Source organism: Rhea pennata, chromosome 3 (genome assembly GCF_028389875.1).
Source record: "Rhea pennata isolate bPtePen1 chromosome 3, bPtePen1.pri, whole genome shotgun sequence".
NCBI lineage: Eukaryota > Metazoa > Chordata > Aves > Rheiformes > Rheidae > Rhea > Rhea pennata.
In genome coordinates, this window is record NC_084665.1 from 106,802,025 (window position 1) to 106,824,892 (window position 22,868).

A 22,868-nucleotide genomic window follows, 5' to 3' on the forward strand; every position below is an offset into this window, starting at 1 on the left:
TAGACTGGGAGAAGTCAGAAGAGAGGAGGGCAGCATCCAGGGCATTTATTTTACCAGTATTACTTACCATCAGAAGAACTTTTTGCTGGAAGCTGCCTGCCAAATTACATAGACTCATCTAAGCAGATAAATGGACTGTTATCGAACAGAGAACCTGGTCTAAGAAAATTCAGTGTTGCAAACACTCAGTCATATACTGTATGGCAGATAAATGAGTAGTCTCAGTGAAGCCCATTCTATCTGAATGTTTCATGATGACCATATGTTTAAATCTTTGCCTAGAGGAACATCACCCATGGAAGAACTGTGTTTTTCATTTTGGATAATTTGGATAATTATCCTGAGTGACTGCATTGTATGGATGTCTTTGGTACCAGTTTGAGTTTGCATCTTGACCTGTATTGTAAAGAGCAAAATTAATGTCATAAGTGCCACCCAATGACTATGATTAACCACAATTTACTTTCTTTATTGAAAGTCGATTGTCTGCATGCTACCAGCTGTGAAATTGTGCAATAAGCAATAATTAAACAATGAAAGAGAGTAAACAGAACTAGTTAGGTGTGATTTGGTGCAGTGAGAAGCACAAGGTGACTTTTAAAGTTTTATTAGCACAAAGCAAGGAAAACAAAATACAACCATGTAACTTATGCTTCAATGAGTAAACAGTAAACATTTGTAAAAGTCTACTAGATAAGCTCAAACTATAAAATAACAATATCACTACTAAAGAGGAACTATCCACTAGACTTACTCACGTGGTCAGCACCTTCAAAGCCAAAGGGACTGTGTGTGTGTAAGAAAGCAGGACTCACCTCTGAATAAGTATCTAACTACAGTTCATTATCTTCATCTTCACTGATGCGATGAGGACATTTGTCCTCAGAGGGTTGTGGAGGTTTGGGGATTTGGGCGTTTTGTTTGATTTTTTCAGATGGCTGGAGAGGCTGGAAATTGAGGTTTATTGTAGGTTTATGGCACCTGCCACTGTGCACTGGAACTGCTGGCTGGCATTTGACTTTTTGCTAGTTGTAAGTCCCACCCTATTACATGTATTCCTATTGAGACTGTTGCACGTGTACAGTTCTGTAACAGCTGCCTTCCTAAAGCACACTTCTAAAAGCTCAGTTTCCCTTTAGACTTTACCAATTCGTTATATGTGGGAACACCTCAACTGTAACTCATCTCTACTGTTTTGTTTCTCAAACATACTGTTTCAAGCTTTACTTCTTGCTGGACTTTGCCTTGGCCTCAAGTCCTAGGACTTCTTCTGATGGTGGTATTGGCCTGGGTTTAGCAAGCTGGCCAGGTGTAACTTCAGGCATTTTTTCACCATGTCTGTACACACTTACAGTGACATCCACTGTTTCCCCACCATACTTGTTCTTGACATGGATGCTGTATTTGCCTGAGTCTTCTGAGGTCACTCCCTTGATTGATAAACTGGCATATTTTCCTTGCTCCAGTGAAACGGCATAGTGCTCATTAAGTTCAAAGGCCTTGTCATTCTTGAACCAAACCACTTCTGGGTCAGGATTTCCAAACACAGTACAGGTCAGATTCAGGGACTAAGAGAGCAAAAAAGATGTCATGTTAAGTATCAGTCAGATTTGTTTAACCAGCATATCTCAGTATTGCTTTCAGGCACTTCTTATTCTTAATTAGTTAAAGGAAGGCATGTATCCTACTCTCAAAGACTAATAAATAGACTAATATATTTTTTTTCTTTTTTTTCTTTGATTCAGTTTTTCCACCATGTGATGAAGTAATAGCCCCAGGGTAACACTCTCTGAAGATGGTACTTTAGACTGCCATTGCCGTCTCGCCTGCAGGAGATTCCTGACAAGCTATTAGTCTGACATGATGTTCAGGCAATGATAGGTTTTAAAAAAACCCTTGGTGATTCCCTATACACAGCAGGGAGGAAGTCTGAGCAAATCTTTTCTGACCTAGGCCTCCTGAGATTATTACTGGAGAAGTTAAAAAAATATACACTTAAAAAGAATTAGTACATAACATGAGTCACTGAAAGTTGTCTTCCAGGTGCTGCTGACTGGTAAAGTAGAAATATTTTATGAAGACTAAATAATACATAAAGGTTGTAAAAGCATTGCACACATGTATAGTGCATTCAGAGAATATCTGAAATGATCTAGTAGGCCATTCTGATGATTTAGATGTTTTCCAAGAAGGGTTGAAATAAGATGAAGAAGCCCACAAAACTTTCATAGTTGTTCTTCCAAAATTGTATGTAGTTACTGCTGAACCAAATTTTGACCACAATACAGATGTGTATGTGTATGTAAATTTTATATGTTTTGGTATGGTTGTGCTAGAACAAATGAAAGACTCTTATGAGGAACTGTATTGGTAAGTGCTTACTTTATCCACCTGTGCTTGAATCTTTTTGCCCCAAATTCTTAGCTAGATAATTAAAAGTCACCTTAAGGAGTTTCACATATCAACTGGTTTGTGAAAAGAGAAAAGTGAAAGTGAAAGCGAAAAGCACAAGAGGAAAATGAAGGAGAAGGAGAAGGGGTAAAACTGATGGTTTCTACCAGAAGGCATCCGTATATTGTCTAAAGGTTCCACAGGGAGATGGCATCCTGGTTCCATCCAGAGGTAGCAGAGAAGTTCTGCCTGTGTGCATGTATGCATGTTTGACCAAAGTATTTTTCTTGAATTCTAATGAATGGTGTGATATTACCCAGTGGGGAGAAAAAAAAATTAAGTAGTCAAAAGTCCTATGTGTCCTCAAATAGAAACTATCTTGTACACTGTATACTGTGTCTCCAGAGTCAGAGAAGACCACTGAAGGCAGATTTACAAGCTGTGGGTACAACCTGGTGACAACATAAGTGTATAAGTACTCTAAGAGGAGTGACAACATGTATGATGTAAAGTTAACTAATGGCCTGTAGAAACTAGCCTTACCATAAAATAATTAAAGGAGCAATGAAGCAAATCTGAAAATATAATTTGGGAAAATCAAACTAATGCCTATTAGTATGAGTTTAAATCTTATAGTCCTTTCTGTAACTCAGGCAACATTTCATCACTATTGCCCTCAAAAGCGACCTCATTTAAGAGTAATTAATAATTAACTCATAATTATTAATCAAGTCTCAGTATGTTAATATTAAAAACTTGCCAGAGACAAGATATATTTTAGATATATTCCACAGTCATTTTAGATCATTTGGGACTGTTCTAATTTGTTAAATTATAGACGTGACTTAAAACCATTTGTACTTGCTTAATAAGTACTAGGAAAGCTTTGTCTTGTGTTCATATATTTGTGTAGAAATACTATTACAGTGCATTAAGAAAATTTCTGTTCTTTTCTTTCCTATAGTTACTTCTCATGCTTGTATTTACATGAATCTTGCCTGGTAACTATTCATATTTAATTTAGAGGTGAATTTCAAAATTCACTTCCTTGTGATCCATTTTGTTTTGCCTTATTTCAGAAATTAGATGTTTCCTCTTCACACATTCATTTATCCAATCCTCACGATTATGTATCATTTGAAGCCTTTTATTTCTTGAAACTGAGTTAGTAGCATTTCCTTAATTTAAGGTATTGGGCTTTAGGGTATGATTTTGTAAGAAGAAACTTGTGCATGCAGTTAGGAGTGATTTCTTCAAGTTGTTTCCTTACAGTTACAGTGTTTTCAGATGTTGACTTTAAGTTGGCTTATACCTAGCCTCCTAAGAAACTGGCTTTCTCATTGTGAGGTACCTGTATCTACTACAATAGGAAAGGACCTCATGTGAATACCCACTAGAGAAAGAGAAGCAAATGAACCTCTGAGGCCAGAGGAAAATCACCTTCATTTAGTTGAGAGTTAGGCAGGATTCAGTATCCACTCCAAGGCCCACCTCATCCACCTTCCTTCTAAAGAGACTGTTCTCAAGTAGCCACATAGAAAGTTGGAAGAACTTTTTCTGTTTGCAGCCTATTATTCTGGCCATGAGAAAGGCAATTTCCAAACAGAGCAACAAAGCCACAGTTTCTGAAGATGCTGTTCACAGAACAGACATAAAAACAGCCTGATGAACAAGCTTTTGATAGCCAGCAGATGGTAAAAGTCACATTGGCTCATGAGTTGATCCATTATGGTTGATCAGATTAAGACTCCATCTAGCTTTTTTAGCAGTCAAAAGCAACTGCTTCAGAAAGCACATAAAATACATAAAATGGATTTGGCTTTTTCCCCCATTCTCCTTCACACCTCTCTTTCCCAGATGGGAGAGTCCTCATTTCTCCCAACAGGAAGGGGTAGGACACCCATGAGAATAAGATTTGGCTGCAGGACAAAATAGACAAGTTCTTGCTTCCTGCATTGGAAGGACAAAACTAGTCTCTCTTTCTTGGATTGAAAGCTTAGAAGTCTGGAGCTCATCCTCAGGAAGAGATTTTCAGTGTCTTGTATCTATAAGGACTCGCTGCAGCTCAAACTAATAGCATTCTCCTTCCCTCCTAGTATCTGAAGAGTTTTGCCTGAGATTTTATGAGATCCCACTCCATGATGACAAAATCCCCCTGAGGGACACCAGTCAGTCAGTCAGTCTCATGAAATTCTATCTCCACCAGCCAAACTGACCTGTGAAGAGACTTTGAGATTGTTTACTAATTTTGACTTTGTATCTGGGCTTTTAGTTATTACTACTAGCAGAAACTATGTCTACACTCTGGCCTTTGCTCTAATTATGTATTGTAATGGGGCTGTATGCCAAAGAAAGGAGAGTTTAACCCCTTGTCCCAGGTATGCTCTTTACCCTCCTCTTCCCTCTTTGGTGTCTCCTCCAGGGCAGGAGTGGATTCTCCTCTTGAAATCCCCCACTCTGTACACGTAGCTGTACGCCAGCCCAGATTCAAACCTGCAGTTAACTCAGAGTCTCTGTACAATCAGCACAAAAGAGCAGCACCTCCTGAGGCTGACCCTGCTCACCTAAGATCTGAACCAAGCTGTGCCTTCCTCTGATTGTACAGATAGCTCATGGTAACTGTGCTCACTTATGACTTCTCATGTGCCTCAATTAAATGACTACCATTAAGGTGGTTTGAATTCTCCTCTTTTTTCTCTCAGCTTCTATGAAATCATCTGTATTCCTCCCTTTCCCCATTAAAGGAAATATCTCACCAACCAACTTGACTCACTGACAAAAACTGCTCTTACCTTGCCATCCATGATAGTCACAACATCAGGTAAACCACCAATGACTTTACCACGATCTAGGAATTAAAAGAAAAATATGCAGATCACATGACATTTACTACTCCAGATTACTCATTTCTTTATGATTTTATGACCTGGTGTGATATTAGTCATAACTTCTGTTTCAGGTTATCTTAAAAAAACTGATGTTCTTTATTAATTAAATGTAAAATAATACTTTGGTTGATATTTTGTGTTATTTTGTATTACTGTATTTCATACTTTCCTCAGATTTTCAGCAGAGATTGTGCTGTGAAGTTTTGAATTAATACACATAACAGCTTTGCAGCTGCTACAGAGTTTGGCAGTTTGTGCTGTGGGCACAGAGCAAAGCAAGGAGGATGTTTTTAGCATCTGGGTAGTATATAAGGTCAGGCAGGTCAGAAGCATCTTGTCTTTAAAAGGGGACTTGATGTCAAAGTAACAGAATTCCTGCAGTCCCTAACAGCAATGAGCTTCCACATTGTCTCTCAGCATGCACTGCACTCAGCAAGCCTTTTTGTTTTCCTTTTTTTTTTACTAAATAGATAGATTCTAGTATTCATTGTCATCATCATCTTTCAGAGACAGCATCTCCTTGTGCTACACCAAGAGCTTCGTACCTCACAGAAATTCTGGTTGTCTGCAGGTACAAGGAGACACAGTAGGAGGCTTAAAAAATGTGAAAAAATGTATATTTATCAGGTTCCCACCAAAATTAAAGAGAAATAAAACAACAAAAATTCTGCAGTAATATTTTGTAGTAATGGGACATTTCTGCAGCCACTGAAAATGCCACTGAAAGCTATGGCATCCTATCATGATGAATGCCTTAAAGAGAACAACAGAGCAGAAGTAGAACATTGTTGATAAAATGTAAAATAAACTTACTTTTCTCAGCAAAAGCGGCTGCCCTAAAATTGTTGAGAAGCAGAAGAAGAGAAATATATAGTTATTAATAAAATTATTAATGATATATTTTTCCAAAAGTTAAGGCATTGCCATTATAGCACAAAAATGCAAAAGATGTAGGGCTTACTTGAGTCGCTGGAATTCTGTATATGCATCATCAAAGGCTATAACAAAACAATTGAGATCATTATTGTCCGTGAACAAAACTTGCATTTGAGACTCAGTGTAAAATTTGTAACACATAACTGTGTTTAAACTCTTTTAAAAACAAAACAATTTTACATAGTATCAGAATGGAAATGCAGATACCTGGAACTCACTATGCTATGCTGTAGAAATAGATTTAAAACTAAAATGATCATAAAACTTATGCAGCTAAACTGCAACTGTTTTTGACCCGCAGCCTTCTATTTTTGCTATCATTCCCCTGGTTACTTCTGGTTAGTTCTATTTAATTCCTGAAAAGTCACCACATCTTACAAATTTACCTTGCCCAGACAGATCAAGTGTGCGTTTGTAGGATTCCTTGGCACCGAAGATTTCAAAGGTGTAGTTCCCCTTATCCTTTTCGGTGGGCTCACATATCTGCAGCCAGGCAATATTCTCTCCACCACCAATCTTCATCTTTTCACCAGAAGAAATCTTAGATTCCCTTGAAACATTAATAGAAAGGGGTCTGAACATTCTTTTCATGTATATTCTCCGTAGAAGAGCATCTATAAAACGTTACAAAGGGTTACATATGATTCCTAAATGTCAAATAAATTGCAACTTCTGAGAGCAACTTCATAGCATATTCTTTTCTTCCTAGTGTGAGTATGAAACATTTTAAAATAATTAGCCTGAGTTTTCATTCCATTTCATTCTCTCACTTTCTTTCTGTCCACATACATAAACATATGTTTATAAGTATATAGCCATATAGGCCCACACATGTCTATATGAAAATATGCCACATGTCTTCAGAGTTCTGTACATTTCACATACACACACTGGAAGGTATCAGAATGGTAAACTAGAGGCAAATAGTCTTATTCGAAGAGGAAAAATATCCTCCTCAGTTAAGAATACAAGAAACATCCTCAGGATCAGATCAGTGATTCTCCTACTCCGTAACCTGTCCTGCAGGGTGGTAATATAAGAAGGTATTTAGGGAGAGCATGTAAACCTTGCCACTTTCAGTGGTTTGCAAAGTTTCTTTTTTCCCTCATTAACTAAAGAAATCTTCTTTTTCTTCCTCCCAAGCATCTTTAACTGATTTTTTTTAAAATAGATAAAGTCAGTATTAGCTTCTGATTGATCAATTAATTTATTTGCAGTAAGATTGGTTTGGCTTCATAGCTAGAGACCTACTTTGATGGGGAAAAGGAAGTTTTACTGTGCATTTCCCTTTTTGGAAGAGGACTACTTTGAGCTCAGTGTACCAAATTAGATGCCTGGATAGAAGCTACCATGTATTAGAATGTACTATATTTTATACTTCCCCCTATACAATGAGTGTATGGTGCATTCTGGCTTTAGGACTTGTGTTATTTTCACTGCTATGCAGTATAGTGGATAATTCAAAGCTAGCTGGAAAACTGCATGCTATGTTTGACATTGTGCAAATGATGGTAAGAAAATCAGAAACTGTCTAGCCTTTCTGTCTCCCGGAAAACTTTGCCTGAACTTTATGTAAAAGACTAGGGAGATTTGGGAGGCCTGGAGAAGGCTGGTTTGTTTGCTTGTTTTAGTTTTTGTTTTAGCTCTACATAGCAACTCTCGCTTCTGCTTACTGTATTCATAACATAAATGAAACTTTATTTTTTTCAAAATCTGTGTTTAATGATCTTCGGGATAATCAGCATGTAAGGCTTAATATAAAATCTCAAATATTGATGGAGGTTTATATATAAAAATATTAATATGCATGCTGAAGTTTCCAGATTTGCCATATGTCATTCTCTAGTTTTCTATTTCTATGAACTGTGTAGTGGAACGGACTAAGTAACCTTTAAAACTCAAGCAGATGTAGCAGCAAGCAGAGGCAAAAAAGATAGCCTTGATCAGACAACTGTGCCTGGTTTTGTTACTATCTTTGAACCGAATAGGTAATATAGTGAAAGATGAAGAGTATTTTGTTGAATAAGAAGCTGAAATACTGGAGATTCTCTTTTCCTGGTTCTGTTACAGTCCTCCTGATAGGTGCTGGACAAGTCTGTTAATTTTCCTGTTACACTGTTTACTGACTGTGAGAAGAGAATATGAAGTGCTAGAAAGAGAAAATCATTTATGCATTCAAGTTACTGAAGAGTGCTACAGAATACCAAATAGTAAATCATTCAGACTGTATTTTGCTCAAATAAATTTGAGTGTAGGCTCCATCTTGAGAAAGATATTCTCATCTACCTGTGAGACCAGCTAACTTTCATTTCTTCATTGAAGTACTTCAGGAAACACTGGAGTCTTATTCCTTCCTCTGTGCAAAGGATCTTCAGTGGAGAAGCATACTTACCTATATAAAATAGAATATAAGGAGATCAAATAGGATTTTTGAACGAAGAGGAAATAGCCAAATAGAGTTCTGGTACTATCATGACAAAATATGTTCAAGGTTTGGGTCATGGTTCTCAATCACAACAGAGATCTGTGATTTTCAAAGGACATCTGTTAATTTCAACATGATCTTAGTTTTACTGTAAAGCATTATGACCAGCAACATCCTTTCTAAAAAAAATAAACTAGTCATGTAATTGCCATGAAACAATAGTGTCATGATTTCAATTGCACAACTATTTTATTCTTGTGCAAACACCTTGCTCTTTCTTTGGAATGATTTCTCACTTATTATTGACAGAATAGGATCAGAATCTAATTCTCTCTATATCATAAGACTCATTTATTGATGAGCAGTATAAGGAAACCCATTATCATAACATTCTCAAAGCATCTAAACCAAACAAGCCAGGTAGAATAGCACTTGTTCCCTTTTAATAATGTCAATTAGCAAAGTCAAATGCCTATTCAGAAACTTAATAACATGCCCATAATAATAGAAGCATTATGACTCCCAGAGATTTCCCACTTGCAATAAAAATCATCTGCCTCAGGTGATTTTAATATAAAAAAATACTACATGAAAATGCAAGACAGCATTTACTTACCACTGACTCCACTCAGTGCCAGCATTACATTATCATACACTGTAAAGAAAAAAAAAGGAAAAAGAAAATGTACCATCAAAATTCAATCAGTATATAATTTTGTTATGTTTAGTTTAATTAAAGTGATATGGGAAATCTTCACATCCTTAGGCAAAGAAAACTATTAAAATTGCAATAGGTGTATAGGGCAATTTAGAGACTCCGTCTGTGTAAAGCATATGAATTCTGTGCTGTCACTGTATCTGAGACAGCTGTGTGCTGTCAGGTCTTTGCCTTTTGTATCCTTCAGGCCAGAAACAATAAAAGTTCATTAAAATTTGATAGTTCACATTCAAAGGAGAGCACGAGGGAAAGAAAAATTATCATCGTCTGGGTGGAAACAATTTTCACCTGCTCCCTGTAGTATGGCATTTGGCAATTGTAAAGCCATTCAACAGCAAATGAAAGAAACTAGGTATCCTGTTAAGCTTTTGAAAAATCACCAAGTTGATGGTTTGGTGGAAGGGGAGATCCCTGAAGAAAAGGGCAGCTTGGCCAGTGGGGTGCTCTTTCATAGCAGAAGAATCCTATTCAGTGTCAAGAAAGAAAAAATCTTCACTACGTAGGAAGGAAAGAGGCACCATAATCTGAAGAAGGCATGTTTAAGACTGCAGAATTAAACCCCATATTTAAGCTAAAGAGTTTTTATGAATAGGGAGGCTAGTGAAATACATGAAGCTGGGAAAATGCTATTTGTATATGCGGTCTATATTGATCTGCACATTTTTTATCTCTGCTAAAATAAATTTTTATCCAATTCTGGAAGCCCTTGCAAAATTCAGTATGCTTCTACTGTCATGTTGACTGGAGGAGATGAATTACATACCAGACAGTAGACATCTAGAAAAGTAGGTCAATAATACCTATCCTGTCTCAGTAAGATGTGTTTCTGTGGAGACAATGGACAGAGCTTACACTTAGGAAAAATACCTGGGACACTATGCATTCTCTCAGACAACCTTCTCAGGTCAGGGGCAGCTTAAGACTTCAGCCTGAGATTCATCCCTTCCTCCTACTTTAGGCCCTTCACCAGTCTCCTGAAGAAACTTTTTAAAGATTTTTGGTGAACTAAATTAATTTTTGAAGGTATCTTTATTCATTATTAGGAAGAAGGAAAAAAAAAACTTTATTTCAATGCCAAGTCCAGTGCCTAAATGTAGGTGGGATGATTACAGGTCCACTTTGGGCTTGTTGGTGAGATATAAACATGAAAGCCCCAGACAATCTGCCAGGGCTGAGTGAAGTTAATTTATGCTGGCCAAACATCTGTCTTTGCTGTAGACTCAGAGGTAAAATGACAACTATTTTGCTGAGCAAATTTAAATATGCCTAAAATTAGAATAACCCACTGTGATACCTGATAATATATAAAACACTATCTGAGATTCTCTCACTCTTGCATTTATCTTTACTGAAATGCCAAAGGAAGAATGCACACTGAGCTCAAACTAGCTTGCCCCATACAATATATATTCTTCCAGGGACAGGTTCTTGCTAAACTCCTCTGCTTACCCTTTCTGTTTCATTAATCGTTAAAATGCTCAGTGCTGCAATTCCTTAACTGGTAGTCTACAGTTCAGGCCTGTGTAACATAAGAAGAACTTTGAAATTTTGAATTTGAACAAAAGTTTGCTCCCTTTCCCATTCGCAAGGGCAGATTTCTGCCACTTTTTGAGAACATCTGGAGATCATTATTTCAATATAGTTAAACAACATGTTACCTTTTCCTGATAATTCAAGAGTAGATACATCATGGCCTCTATCATCTGACAGTGTTGCCTTATAAACTCCTTCATCTTTGCGAGACAGCTATAAGAAAAGCACAGTATGTTGCATGTCAAGCTTGATAAGAATACAACATTTTCCTAAACACTACACAATTTTCTAAACCAAACAGCGTACATTGTACTGCATTCTGGTTAAATAATCTTACCAGAGATGAGACAGGAAACTGTGAATGGCTTGTGCATGACTCTTTATGTAGACACAGTAAGTTCTTTAAGCCTAACACATACTATGATTTCATTTCAATTGCCTTGAGAAATTTGCTTTTTTTCTCTTATTCCATAAAGATATAATAGGATTGGTCCTGGTTGGTAGAAATCACAAGTAGCTTTGTCAGATGTAATAGAGGGTAACTTTAACCCACATCCATTTTAGAGAGGCAATTTTTGTTCAACTGAAACTTACTTTTTTGAATCAATCTATATAGAGCATTAAAAAGGATCAGTACCCTTTAAATATCTAAATTCAACTCACTGGCTTTCATTCAAGCAGTAACTGTAGTCAAATATCTATGCTAAATAACATTCTAAAATCTAACACAGTGATACTGCTTTAGAAAAGTGGGGGCCTTTTTGCTTGAGTGGGTTAACTTTAATTTAATTAGAAGCCAAAAGGAAAAGTATAAATACTTACATTAAGACTGGAAATTATTTCGCTTAATCTAAGATTTATAAAAACTCACAAACAAGGAAATAATGGGAAAACCATCATAACATTAAATGACAAGTAAGAACAGCAATTAAAAACAAACAGAAACTATTCCTCAGAAAAATTAATTCAATAAAAATGAAGCCACTGGAAAGTCAGTAGCCTACTGCAAGTAAATGAAGGAGGGAAATTGGGAAAATATGAAGACAAAAAATAAATTAAAAAAAAAATGAGTGCAGATTACGCTGAAAGCAGAAAGACTCCAGGGGAGTTTGAGGGACTTGACAAAGACAGCAGCTAAGACATACATGGCTTCAGACAGAGGTTAGGTTATTCTCTTTGCATCAAGAGGAATCTTAAGTAACCATATACCTCAAATCTGTTAATTTTAGGCAATAAATTTGAGGAAACTGTCAGAAAGAGATGCTTGAACAAATTGAAAAATTAAGGAGAAATAAGACATAGAACTGGAGAAAGGTCATCTAAGGATCCTGAAGAAACTTAAGCAGAAGTGGCTGAGCTGATAACAAAAATAACACTCTTTCACCAGCACTCGTTACTCACCGGCTAACTGAAATGTGCCTTTTCTTAAAATGGTTCACAGAAATCATAATAGCTGGTTTAGTGCTCTACCTGGCACAGCAAAAGCATGTCAAGCAGAAGCTGTCATTTCTAATCAGTAGATGATACTGTACCCTGGGAATAGTGAGGTGGCATTCTCCCTTCTGCAGATCAGGCACCTCATCAGCTGCAATCCCAGAACCGTCCTTATACCACTTGAAAACAGTCTCCTTCTTTGTGTTTGCCACCTGTACAGCAGAATAGGCATGTAAGCACAGCTATATCTGGACAAAAGATATCATACTTCACGCTTTGAATGCAAGAAGCCAAATTTTTTTATAATATATATTAAATAAAGCTAAGGAAAAAACAACTACAATCAAGTTCTGCTAAACGAAACGTTAGTGCTACAGTATTTGTTTGCAGCACAGAACTGGAGAAGTATGTCGTTTGCAGCTTCAGAGCACTATCGAATCCTAAATGGAAATCTTGTCTATCTATTCCCTTAAAGCATTTTGCATCCGTGCTGTGGGGGTTGCAGTTTGTCTAGAGATATCTGTGCCAAATATTCTTGAAATTATAGTAGGCTTGTAGCCGCTGAACTTTCATTTATCTTTTTGCATTTGCTATGTCTACAGAGAGTTGCAACACAGAATCTAGGCCCTATCTTGGAGGGTCTTTAGCCAATTTGCAGATTTATCCTGGTTATCTAAGCAATGTCTTTCAAGGCTAAACTGCAGAGAAGCTCGCTGAAATTACTATCCTGAAAGCATTTGAGATTTCAAAATTGTGAGGTGGACTAGAGAATCTTTCCTTTTATCCCCCTGACAATTATGCCCTACGGGAAGTACAAAGACTTGAAGAATTCAGCAGATTGCAGTCTCTCCTGATACAAAAGAATTTAACATAGTAGGACAAATTCAGAGAAGGTGCTTGAAAGCCACAATTTTGCTGTAGCAGCAGCCCATCTATACAGTGCAGAAATAGACTACTCCTGTACCTCAAGTAGTACTCTAATTTTGAAATACAATTGTTGCATTGGTGACATTTAAAATATTGCTGGACAAATGGCCTCAAAGCACAACTTCAAAGAAGCTAAAAGCCCAATTTTCTAGAAAAGCTGGCAATGTATTTTATTTCCCCTCTCTTTAAGAAACACTGGTTTATTTGAGATCATTATCCCCATACCTTTCCAAAAATCATAGAAATGCAATTGTATTTCTGCACTTAACTCGAACTCCTACTCAGCATGACTTTGGCAGAAGAGCAGGGCTGACATGACATTTCTGAGTCCCCAGGCAGTTAGTTAAAAAATCTCCTTAAAAAAGAACTGAACAAATGGATACGGGGCAGCCCAGATGTTTACACAGCTCCGCTGTAGTTGTCAAGTATCTTGCTTGGGGGAAAATACATGCACCAGTTTCTAACCTTTTCATATTGGAGAGGTTTCACTCTGCAGATGAACAGCTTTATGAAAGCTTTCCATAGAGATGACTAGGCAAATAGGAAGGTTCTTCCCTCTTCTATTTTGATTCCTGAACATCTCTAAATTCTGCTAGTGTTAATCATGTATATTGCTACTTAATAGCCAGTGTCGTTGCTGTGGCTCTCTGACAGTATTTGAGATCACAATCTGTCCCAAAACAACAGCATTTTACATTTACCAGTAACTACAAAGCGGTTTGTGGTCTATCTGTGCAGTCATACAACATGAATGGCAATTTTATTTGAACAAGGCCTGAAGGAAGAAGCCTTTAATGCTTTTCAACAATTTTTAATCAAGGATTATTAGGACTCAATCTAACAAGGAATAGACTGAGTTTCAGATAAATGTAATTTGCAGTACCAAAGTTATTTCATGTTGACATTTACTATAAAAAGTTGTTTTTCTTACTGTTTATCCATAAACCAGAAATCTCCAAGTATAAGTAAGAGTCAAAGGTATGCAAGAGTAGGTAAGATCTGAACACTAACATTCTGAAACTTAGAGATATGTGCAGAAAAGTGATAGTAGATGTTAGCATATAAAGAAAAATAAGTATGAAAAAAAAGTAAACACCATCAAATTATCAGTCACGACCACGGACAAGCATGTCCCACTGACATGCAGGAGCTACAAAACCAACAATGTGATTGTTGATCCCAGATATTTCAGAATGAAATACAAAGTTAATAAAAATTTAGTCAGATTCAATCACATGAGAAATAAAGTGGTACTCGAGGTAACATATTTTACTTTTGATATACTCTTACATAACACTATCCATATTTGTTCATTATTATTCTTATGGGTTTGGATCATACAGTTAGTCCTCTGCCCTCCACAAGCTTCTGGTTGGCCTGGTTCCCAAACTCTCCCATGTCACACCAAGGCATCCAGGAAAGTCCTGGTGTGCTATAAAACACCTCTCTTACAGGTCACGGAACTCCCATCCTGTTATCCCAGGCTCTTTGAAGACATACAAACATGTAAAAATGATTTTTGCACAGGCGCACTAGACAGAGCCTAGAAGAGACCTGGGCCAAATGCAATGCAGCCTGTTCATGCCTTGTCTTCTGCTCTCCAGGGAGCCACCTCTGAGCAGTGTGGTGTGGACTACTCTGAATGAGTTGGCCTGAGGAAGTAGAGACCGCTCCTTGGACAATTTTAATACTGCAGGTATAGTCTAGGGTAGCCACACTTCTAACCTGAGTGCTTTAGTCAGGTACGTGAAGGTAGTAGGACAAATCCAGGCTTTATTGTTCAGCCTCTTCCTACCTAAAATTATCAGTTAAACAGGCATAAATAACGGTACATGTGGATCTAATGGACAGTTACACACTGAAAGTAACAAACATTATAAGGTCAATAGGATAGTTAAAATGATGAGTTTGCAGACAACCTACATCATGGACTGCATTTCTGACCTTATGAACAAGAAATACACTAGTGAAAAGCACATAAAGAGATGCTCAGGTTTTTGCACAGTTCCAGTGGTAGAAACAGGCTCTAAAGTCAATTAAAAGGTGGATAATTTCATTAATTTGTACAGAATTAACTCCAGCATAACTGGTTCAGAACCAGCCAATTCCCCCTGTGAATGAAAGGATAACCATGGTTCATGCCGGAGGCAAATGCATGTTCAGATTATAAAGCGCTCCACCTGTGCAGCTCCGTACCAGCCAGGGTACCATGTCAGCTAATGAATGTTGAGCCCTAAGACAGGGGACACACAGATCGGCAGCTTCACCACCCAGGTCTGCTGTGCTGGGAATCAGCAGAGGTTAAAGGCCCTCTAATTAGTGAGTAGGAAAAATATAGAAGAAAAAAAATGTGCATGCAAATTACTCATAATGAATGATTCAAATTGGACTAATTAAAAGCCAAAAACTTTTTCAAAAGAAGTGGATAAAATTAATACAAAAGAGCTCATACTGCGGAAAAAGGCAATGAAGAAGAGTTTGATACTTGCTGAATTAAATTAAGTTAATTATTCAGACCTCTAATTAGTCAGTCTAGAAAAGCGCAACAAAAATGAAAAAATGCCAGTTTAGAATAGCACATAAAGACATTAACTGCAGAAGTTACTATGAATTCTGTGCACATTATCATTAGTTAGGGTACAAAAGTCATTGGCCACATATAGGAAAAATCCCATTTTGTAACATTAATTCTGGAAATCTTTGATGTAGGCTTGATTACAGCTGATTAAATAATAGATGCTTTGGTAGAGGAACCACCAAATCAGAAAAGAGTAAGGAAAGAGTTTGAACTGAATTGTGTTGCTATTTTTTGAGGAAGGAAGAATGAAGCATTTAGGTCTGAATGTTTAGTCTGAGCAACTTTTATGGCTTACAATTATTATTATTAAAAATTTGGATTAGTTAACATATTTCAAAAAAGTTATTTTTCTAAGTTTTTAAGCCTAGTCCTGTTCTCCATTAAGGCTACAGTCCTGTAATTTTTATTTATTTGTTTTAATAAAGACTACCACTGTTTAAAAATAAGAAATCAGAAAGTTTTGTTTTAAAAATTTCAAAATATTTCCTCACATTTTACTAGCTCAACTATAAAACTTTATAAATAATTTCTTCAAGTGTATTTATTTACCTTACAAGCAAGCAAAACTTCACATTCTTCTGTAACTTTCCAACACAAAAACTCCAAGAAATGAGGACCTAAGGAACAAAACAGACTTAAAGTATATGCTGTAGAATGAAGAAAAGGGGATCAGAGAGACCCAGTGATGGAAAGAAAAAGGACAACAAGATCCCTACACTAGAATGATGACAGGGCTTTCCTGAACTATCCATGCACTAGAAGGAAAACCTTGTGGTCTATGTTCATCTTACTGACTGGGGTATCTACAGAACAGACTAGAAACCTGAGGCGCATCTCCTTGCACGGCAAGCCTTGTAGCATTTCCAAATGTAAAACAGCTTAGTGAGTGAGACAAATTAGTTTACTAGATCTATCATACTTGATTGCCACCTAAGCATAGGAAAGAAGCAGAACACAGTTTCAAACAAATGTACAAGTGATACATTTACTGTAGAGATGATTCCAGAATAAATAGATGTATCCACTCACCCGAGTAAATGTTAAAAGCAAAAATCCCATGCAGGACATTATTTGTCCAAATTATCTGAAGTTTAAAAGTGTGTTAAGTATTACAAGTAGAACAGAAAATATTTCTGTTCCTCACTCAGGTTCCAATCCTGAAAATAAATATGCTCTTAAGTAAATTTACTGACATACATAGTCATTTTGAAATTTTTGAGGTTACTCATGTGTAAACGTATGGATATGTTTTAATGTCTACAAGATCAGGGCCTACAACTGCAATACTTAGGGAGATATAGATCTCATGATTTTATATACTGAATGGCATCATTTCTTTCATAAAGTTATAAGAAAGCCAAGAAAACAGAAAATAACAGTATTACACTGCTTATACAGATACACTTTCCTATGGTATTTAGAGTAAATGCTTTGTAATTATAATCACTACTTTCATCTTAAAACCTGTGTGTTTGCTAAGCAATAATTACAAATTAGAGCTCAGACTCAGTTTTTCATGGAAGGATTCCACAGTGATAGAATCTTTTAATTCTTTTTTATCTGACACTATAGTTTGGTCAACTATGTTAGTGGGACAACTCATGTGCCTAAAACTAAATATGCACTGAAGGGTTTTGCTGAATCAGAGTCTAGAGTCTTACAAATATTCAGCAAAGATAACCTCTTATAAGGAAGTTATCTTTATTTCTGTGCTTAGTGAAATTTCTAGCACTAATTGTTATATGACAATGTTGGAAAACAACATCCACAAGCAACAAGGATTCAGTGTCTTCTCAACACGTGCAAGGTACTCCGCTTCTAATAAAGTCAATGGAAGCTGGAAACATCTAGTAATCAAGAGTGCATCATTAAATACAAATTAGGCCTAAAGTCACCAATCTATTTCATCTTACCTTGCTTCCTAAGAAATTCCTTTCTCTGGAGCTCAGCCTCAGCCAATACTGCCTTGAATGCTAAGTATCAGAAGAGGTGAATGAAAATGTAAGTTAATCACAAAACTATTCAAGGAATAATCTTCATCTGCATCAAAATTTCAATATTTCAGTGAACTTACCATCTCCAATGAGAACTAGTGAAGACTGATTCTTGGCCTTTCCGTCTTGGATCTGAACTGTGTAGGTACCTTCATTGTCAATTGTAAATCGATCCATCACCATTTCTATTATGCCAGTAGAACGATCACAATGTATTTTATGCCTCTGAAATAAATGAGTCATAATTTTACTCTAGTATGGTATAAATTATGCATAGTTCTCTAGCAAATTAATCATGTGTTATAACAGCACCTCCATACTTCATCTCTTTCTTGTCCTTTGAACTGTAAACTATGGGGAGATATCTGTTCTTTTACTGTTGCACAACAAGGTCCTATGGTAATGGGAACCATTGTATGCTGCTGCATTTGAATCCTCAGGTCATCATAATACAGCTGGTTTTGGTTTTAAAATACTAGCTTATGGAACTATGCATGCTTAAGGAAGAGCCTACACACCTGGTCATCAGCTACATTTCATCTTCCACTTTCATCTCCCAGTAGAACAAGGGGATCTGCTAGTTCTCTAAGCAGAGTCCAGAGAGAGCTGTAATTTACATCTGCAGACACAGATGTGGATCTCCAAATATGTACCTTGTAAATAAATTGGTCATAACAAATTCAGTCATAGTTACTAAATACCTCTGAGACATATGTATGTGGCAGCTGGAAACTGAGCCTTATTTTCTAACTAAAAAAAAATGTATTTAGGAAGAGCATAATGTTATTCTCATCTTATACTAGATGTTCTTTTCAGAGAACACTGAAGTGCTGGACCATGAAGGAGAACAGTCACTTCTGGCTCCCCTGTGTAAAACCAACAAAGTTTCAGTGAACTAAAAAAAAGATTGAGTACAACAGAACAGAATTAGAATGCTGTTGAAACATCTTATTATCTACTAAGGGCTTGGAAAATACCCAAAACGCCAAACATTGACTTGAAGTCAAAGTTATATATGCTTTTCATTGTTTGTGTGCTCTTTTTGTGTTTGCTTTTCATTAAAAATTCTAGAAAGAAAAATTATTGTCAGAAATGTTCAAGGAAACAGAAAATTATAAATAAATATTTGACAATATTTGCAAAATATGTATTTTGCATTTACATGCACTGCTTTAGATTCAACTATCTTTTTCTAAGTAACATTATCCTTCATTCAGTGAGTAACAGCCATGAGAACTGTGTGTCCCACCAAAAGTGATATTTCTGAATTTCAACTAACAAATTCCCAAAGCAAATCAAAAATAATTTGTAAAAGTTACTTGTTTTTTTTTGGTAACACTTCTTTTGGTAACTAATGAGGATAAGGATATTCTGCACTAACTGCTTTGTTTATGACTGGATGGAAAAGTAAATATCATTTTCCAGGAGGGGTTCTATGCAATAAGTTGCTATTGACTATGCTGCTTAGAAAAAAAGATACGGTGTCCTGTAAACAGAGTATCTTGATTAGTCTTTTTCTTGGAGATCTAAAACCAGAAAAAGGTAGACAAAGCTACATCATTTAGAAAAGATGACTAGGGAAGAAAAAAAAAAGTTAATAAAAATATCATTTATTAAAGCCTCCGGGACTGAATCATTAATTGGAAGAATCTTTAAGTACTGACCTAAAATTGGTAGGAGTACTACTAACACTGATATATCTCCTTCAGGTTTGAGGGACACCTCTTGGCCATCTTCAAGAATAGATTCACTGTTATATGGACAGCAAACCTGGGAGAATAGCTTGGGTGCAGCTGCTGCACAGAAAGTAAAAAGCATGTCCTTCTAGCCTGATATATCCAGGTATGCTGCCTGAGGGCTCCCTGCAAAGCAGTCATTCAAAGAAAAGCCAGAAGGGCAAGGAATATGACAAGCTCACAGCTGCCTGAGATACCTGTCTAAGAATGGTGTAGGCATAGTCAACATTTTTAGCATCCATTACTAGTTCATTAAGATGTACAAGTAGTGCAAGCATAAATTATGGCATGATATTGTAAAGTGCTGTAAAGTTTCTAACTAAAAAGAAAAAAAATCACAGAAAAGATGCGTAAATTATTAAACTGCAGATTCAAATTCTCACTTACAGTCTCTTGCCCACTGAAGTCAAGGACAACACTTGCATTCATTTCATTGGTAAAGAAACGAGCTCTCAGGGAGAATGATAAATTGAGATTTGCCAGAAGCAGTACAAGAAAAGCAAGATGTATTGTTTAATTTTGTTGTTTATCACAATTTTAAAATTTTTGTATTTCTTGCTTTTGCGTGAAGGAAAAAATATTAAGAGATTAAAAAGACAACTATTATAAATAAAGCCCAGTTAATTCCATTCTCGTATTTTTTAAAAAATCTTGCAGAAACTGTTACTGGCTAGGACCTAGACAGAGAAAAATTTATCGCTTTAGTCAATGTCAAGAATCAGAATACTTTTCACCAAGAATAACGGTCTATTGAACATGTTCAGTGACTGTAGTCCAGTCTCTAGGCAGGTTTTAGAGTGTAATTAGGCTTCTAACTATTGCCATTATGCAGCAAGATGAAGTTCAATGATTTTATGGGTACCATAAATACCAGGTTTTTATGTGACTTTCCACAAAAATATCATCAATCTCAAAATGTAAATGTCAGCTGTGGGTTACTAATTAAAGAGGTGAAATAATGCAGCCCCACTTCAGGACTCTCTCTGATGTCAACACTTTCAAAACATATGCATACTAAAAATAGCTTATTCTGTTCCACTAACACTGCCAAGACAGAATATTGTCATTTCAATACATCCTAGTCACTAATATTCAAGTTTTCAGAGCTGTATTTTATTACTTCTTGCAGTAATAAATACAGAGAAGAGAAGTATATTATTCAGAAACACTTCCTCTTCCACCTGTCAATATGTAATTAAGGCAAATTCATTTCACTTTTCTACTGTGTTAAAATGCTGATAGGTTTCTCTGGCTAAAAACAGGCTTTGCAACCTCAGGAATAAACTGGTGCTCTCAAACTGCTGAGCTACAAAAAAGCAGGAAGCTTGTGGCCTGCCCTTTCATCTCCATGCAGTCATTCAATGTCCATGTAGTGTCTAGGCCCCAAATTAAAAAAAAATAATAAATTACACTTAAGATTACTGTTGCATCATTGAGTGCCTCCTGCAGCATGTATAAAATCAGTAGCAGTAGGGTCTGCTAGATCCCTAGGGTCTCTGGGAACAGCATATCTTGCTGGTTTTCATTTAAAAACCCTACTTGAAGCATCTTTCAGGGGCTTGAGTTATTTTCCTAAAATACTACTTTTGATCAGATTTGTTTATTAACATTCCATGTCTAACTCTTTTTCTTTGACTATTGGTCATCTAGCTTCCCAGAATGAATACAGACTTCTGAAAGCTCAGTCTTGCATTTCATTTGGTATGAATAATCTCCCTGAAATCTCTGGGACAGTAATTCTGTATCATGAAAAATGTTCGAATTAAATATTATCATTCCCTTTAGGTATTATCAGACTAATATTGATAATATGGCTTTAAACAACTATAAAAATAGACTAATAATTAATGCATAATCGGTTATTAAACAAAATCACATATATATGGTCCTCAATATGTACTTACATCACTGTTTTCAACTTCCTTATCATTAATTACAAATCTGAAGGTAGAATCTGGTGATAAGCTTTCAGCCTGAATCCAAAAACGAACTTCTCCTTTCTCAAGAACCTCATAAGCTAATTCTGATTTCAGAGGTATTGCTGCAGAGCAAAAATCAATCAAAAGTCAATAATGCATGAATCCTTGTAAGAAAAAAGACTATTATAATAATATATTAGTATCTCCCCATTATTTGGGAAATGCTGAATCACATAATATAATTTATATGGGGAAAAGAGGTCTAATGCAGTCTTTGGGTGATTTTTTAAATTAATTTCTCAAAGGGAGAGCACAATTTACAGATTATAGTTTGCACGATGTCTAGGGAATTAGCTAATAGCTACCTATAGTCTATTGCCAAAGTAAAGTTAAACTGCAAAAGACCTTTAGGTAATGAAGATTTTTATATAGTACAAACTAATAATCTTTAAATTGAATAGGAAGATAAGGAAGCAAGTTGTGCCGTGAAAAATGAAGCTTCCATTGTCTCAGAAAGAACCTTTTGGGAACTCCAGTCATTAGCGTATAATTATATTCCCTTCTAAAATTACCGAATACCATCAGTTCGTCAACTTACTTGGATTCTTTATTTCGTGGCTTAGTGCCATCAAACGTTCCAACTCTGAAAGTAAGAAATCATACTCATATTTTAATTTATTCTGAAAAATGCAGTCAGAATACAAGTGTCAGAGCAGATACATATCAGCATCAGCAAATAATTAATCTCCTTATGTCCTGCATGCAAAATGCCTAACTCTCCTCAGAAAATTATGTCTCAAAAAAAAAAAAAAGATTTATGAAACTTAAAATTCTGTTACATAGATTTAATGAGTTTTCCTGTCTCATGCATTTTCATGCATACTCTTATGCAAAAGAATCTAAACAAGAGATGAGACCTATTTTAAACTTCCCATGGGGTTTAAAGATGGGAGACAATAGCTTCTACACAGTCTCTGAGGATCTTTTATCTGCTGACCTATGTCTTGTCTGACATAGTATTTAAAAGCTAACAAGATTGAGTGCAAGTTAGTATGAAAAAGGTAGAAAAAGTTTTATTTAATGCAGAAAAACTAATGATGGCTGCGTGAGTGTCTAAAAATCACCCTCATAGGTTTTCATACTAATCCTATTTATCATATTCGTTGTTAATAAAGATTTGGAAGAAGGATCTAATTGCCAATTCCAAATTTACGGAGAATGTAAGAGGAAATTGGCAAGAATTTATGACATAATTAAGAGGATTTACCAAAATCATAAAATTTGTAGCATTTGGGAAAGTAAGTAGGCAAGGAAACAGCAGTGTTCAGTGCTAAGATACAAATTTTACACTTGTGGAGAGAGCCACGACAAATAAAATTATCATTCTGA

At 36.1% G+C, this 22,868-nt stretch overlaps 1 protein-coding gene across 1 annotated transcript in view; it reads right to left on the minus strand.

Annotated features, from left to right (window-relative positions):
- Window positions 1-443: 443 nt before the first annotated feature.
- The window catches only part of MYOM2 (myomesin 2), a 79,884-nt gene continuing 57,459 nt past the window's right edge, over window positions 444-22,868 (minus strand). The window contains exons 25-38 of the mRNA XM_062572966.1: window positions 22,078-22,122; window positions 21,465-21,601; window positions 17,905-18,049; window positions 17,744-17,803; window positions 16,380-16,447; window positions 12,424-12,537; window positions 11,017-11,104; window positions 9,257-9,295; window positions 8,502-8,607; window positions 6,602-6,765; window positions 6,241-6,277; window positions 6,093-6,115; window positions 5,184-5,239; window positions 444-1,568 (exon numbers count right to left, since the gene is read on the minus strand). Of these exons, the coding sequence (XP_062428950.1) occupies window positions 1,224-1,568; window positions 5,184-5,239; window positions 6,093-6,115; window positions 6,241-6,277; window positions 6,602-6,765; window positions 8,502-8,607; window positions 9,257-9,295; window positions 11,017-11,104; window positions 12,424-12,537; window positions 16,380-16,447; window positions 17,744-17,803; window positions 17,905-18,049; window positions 21,465-21,601; window positions 22,078-22,122 (1,427 nt within the window). The 3' untranslated portion in view covers window positions 444-1,223. The remainder of the gene's footprint in view (window positions 1,569-5,183; window positions 5,240-6,092; window positions 6,116-6,240; window positions 6,278-6,601; window positions 6,766-8,501; window positions 8,608-9,256; window positions 9,296-11,016; window positions 11,105-12,423; window positions 12,538-16,379; window positions 16,448-17,743; window positions 17,804-17,904; window positions 18,050-21,464; window positions 21,602-22,077; window positions 22,123-22,868) is intronic.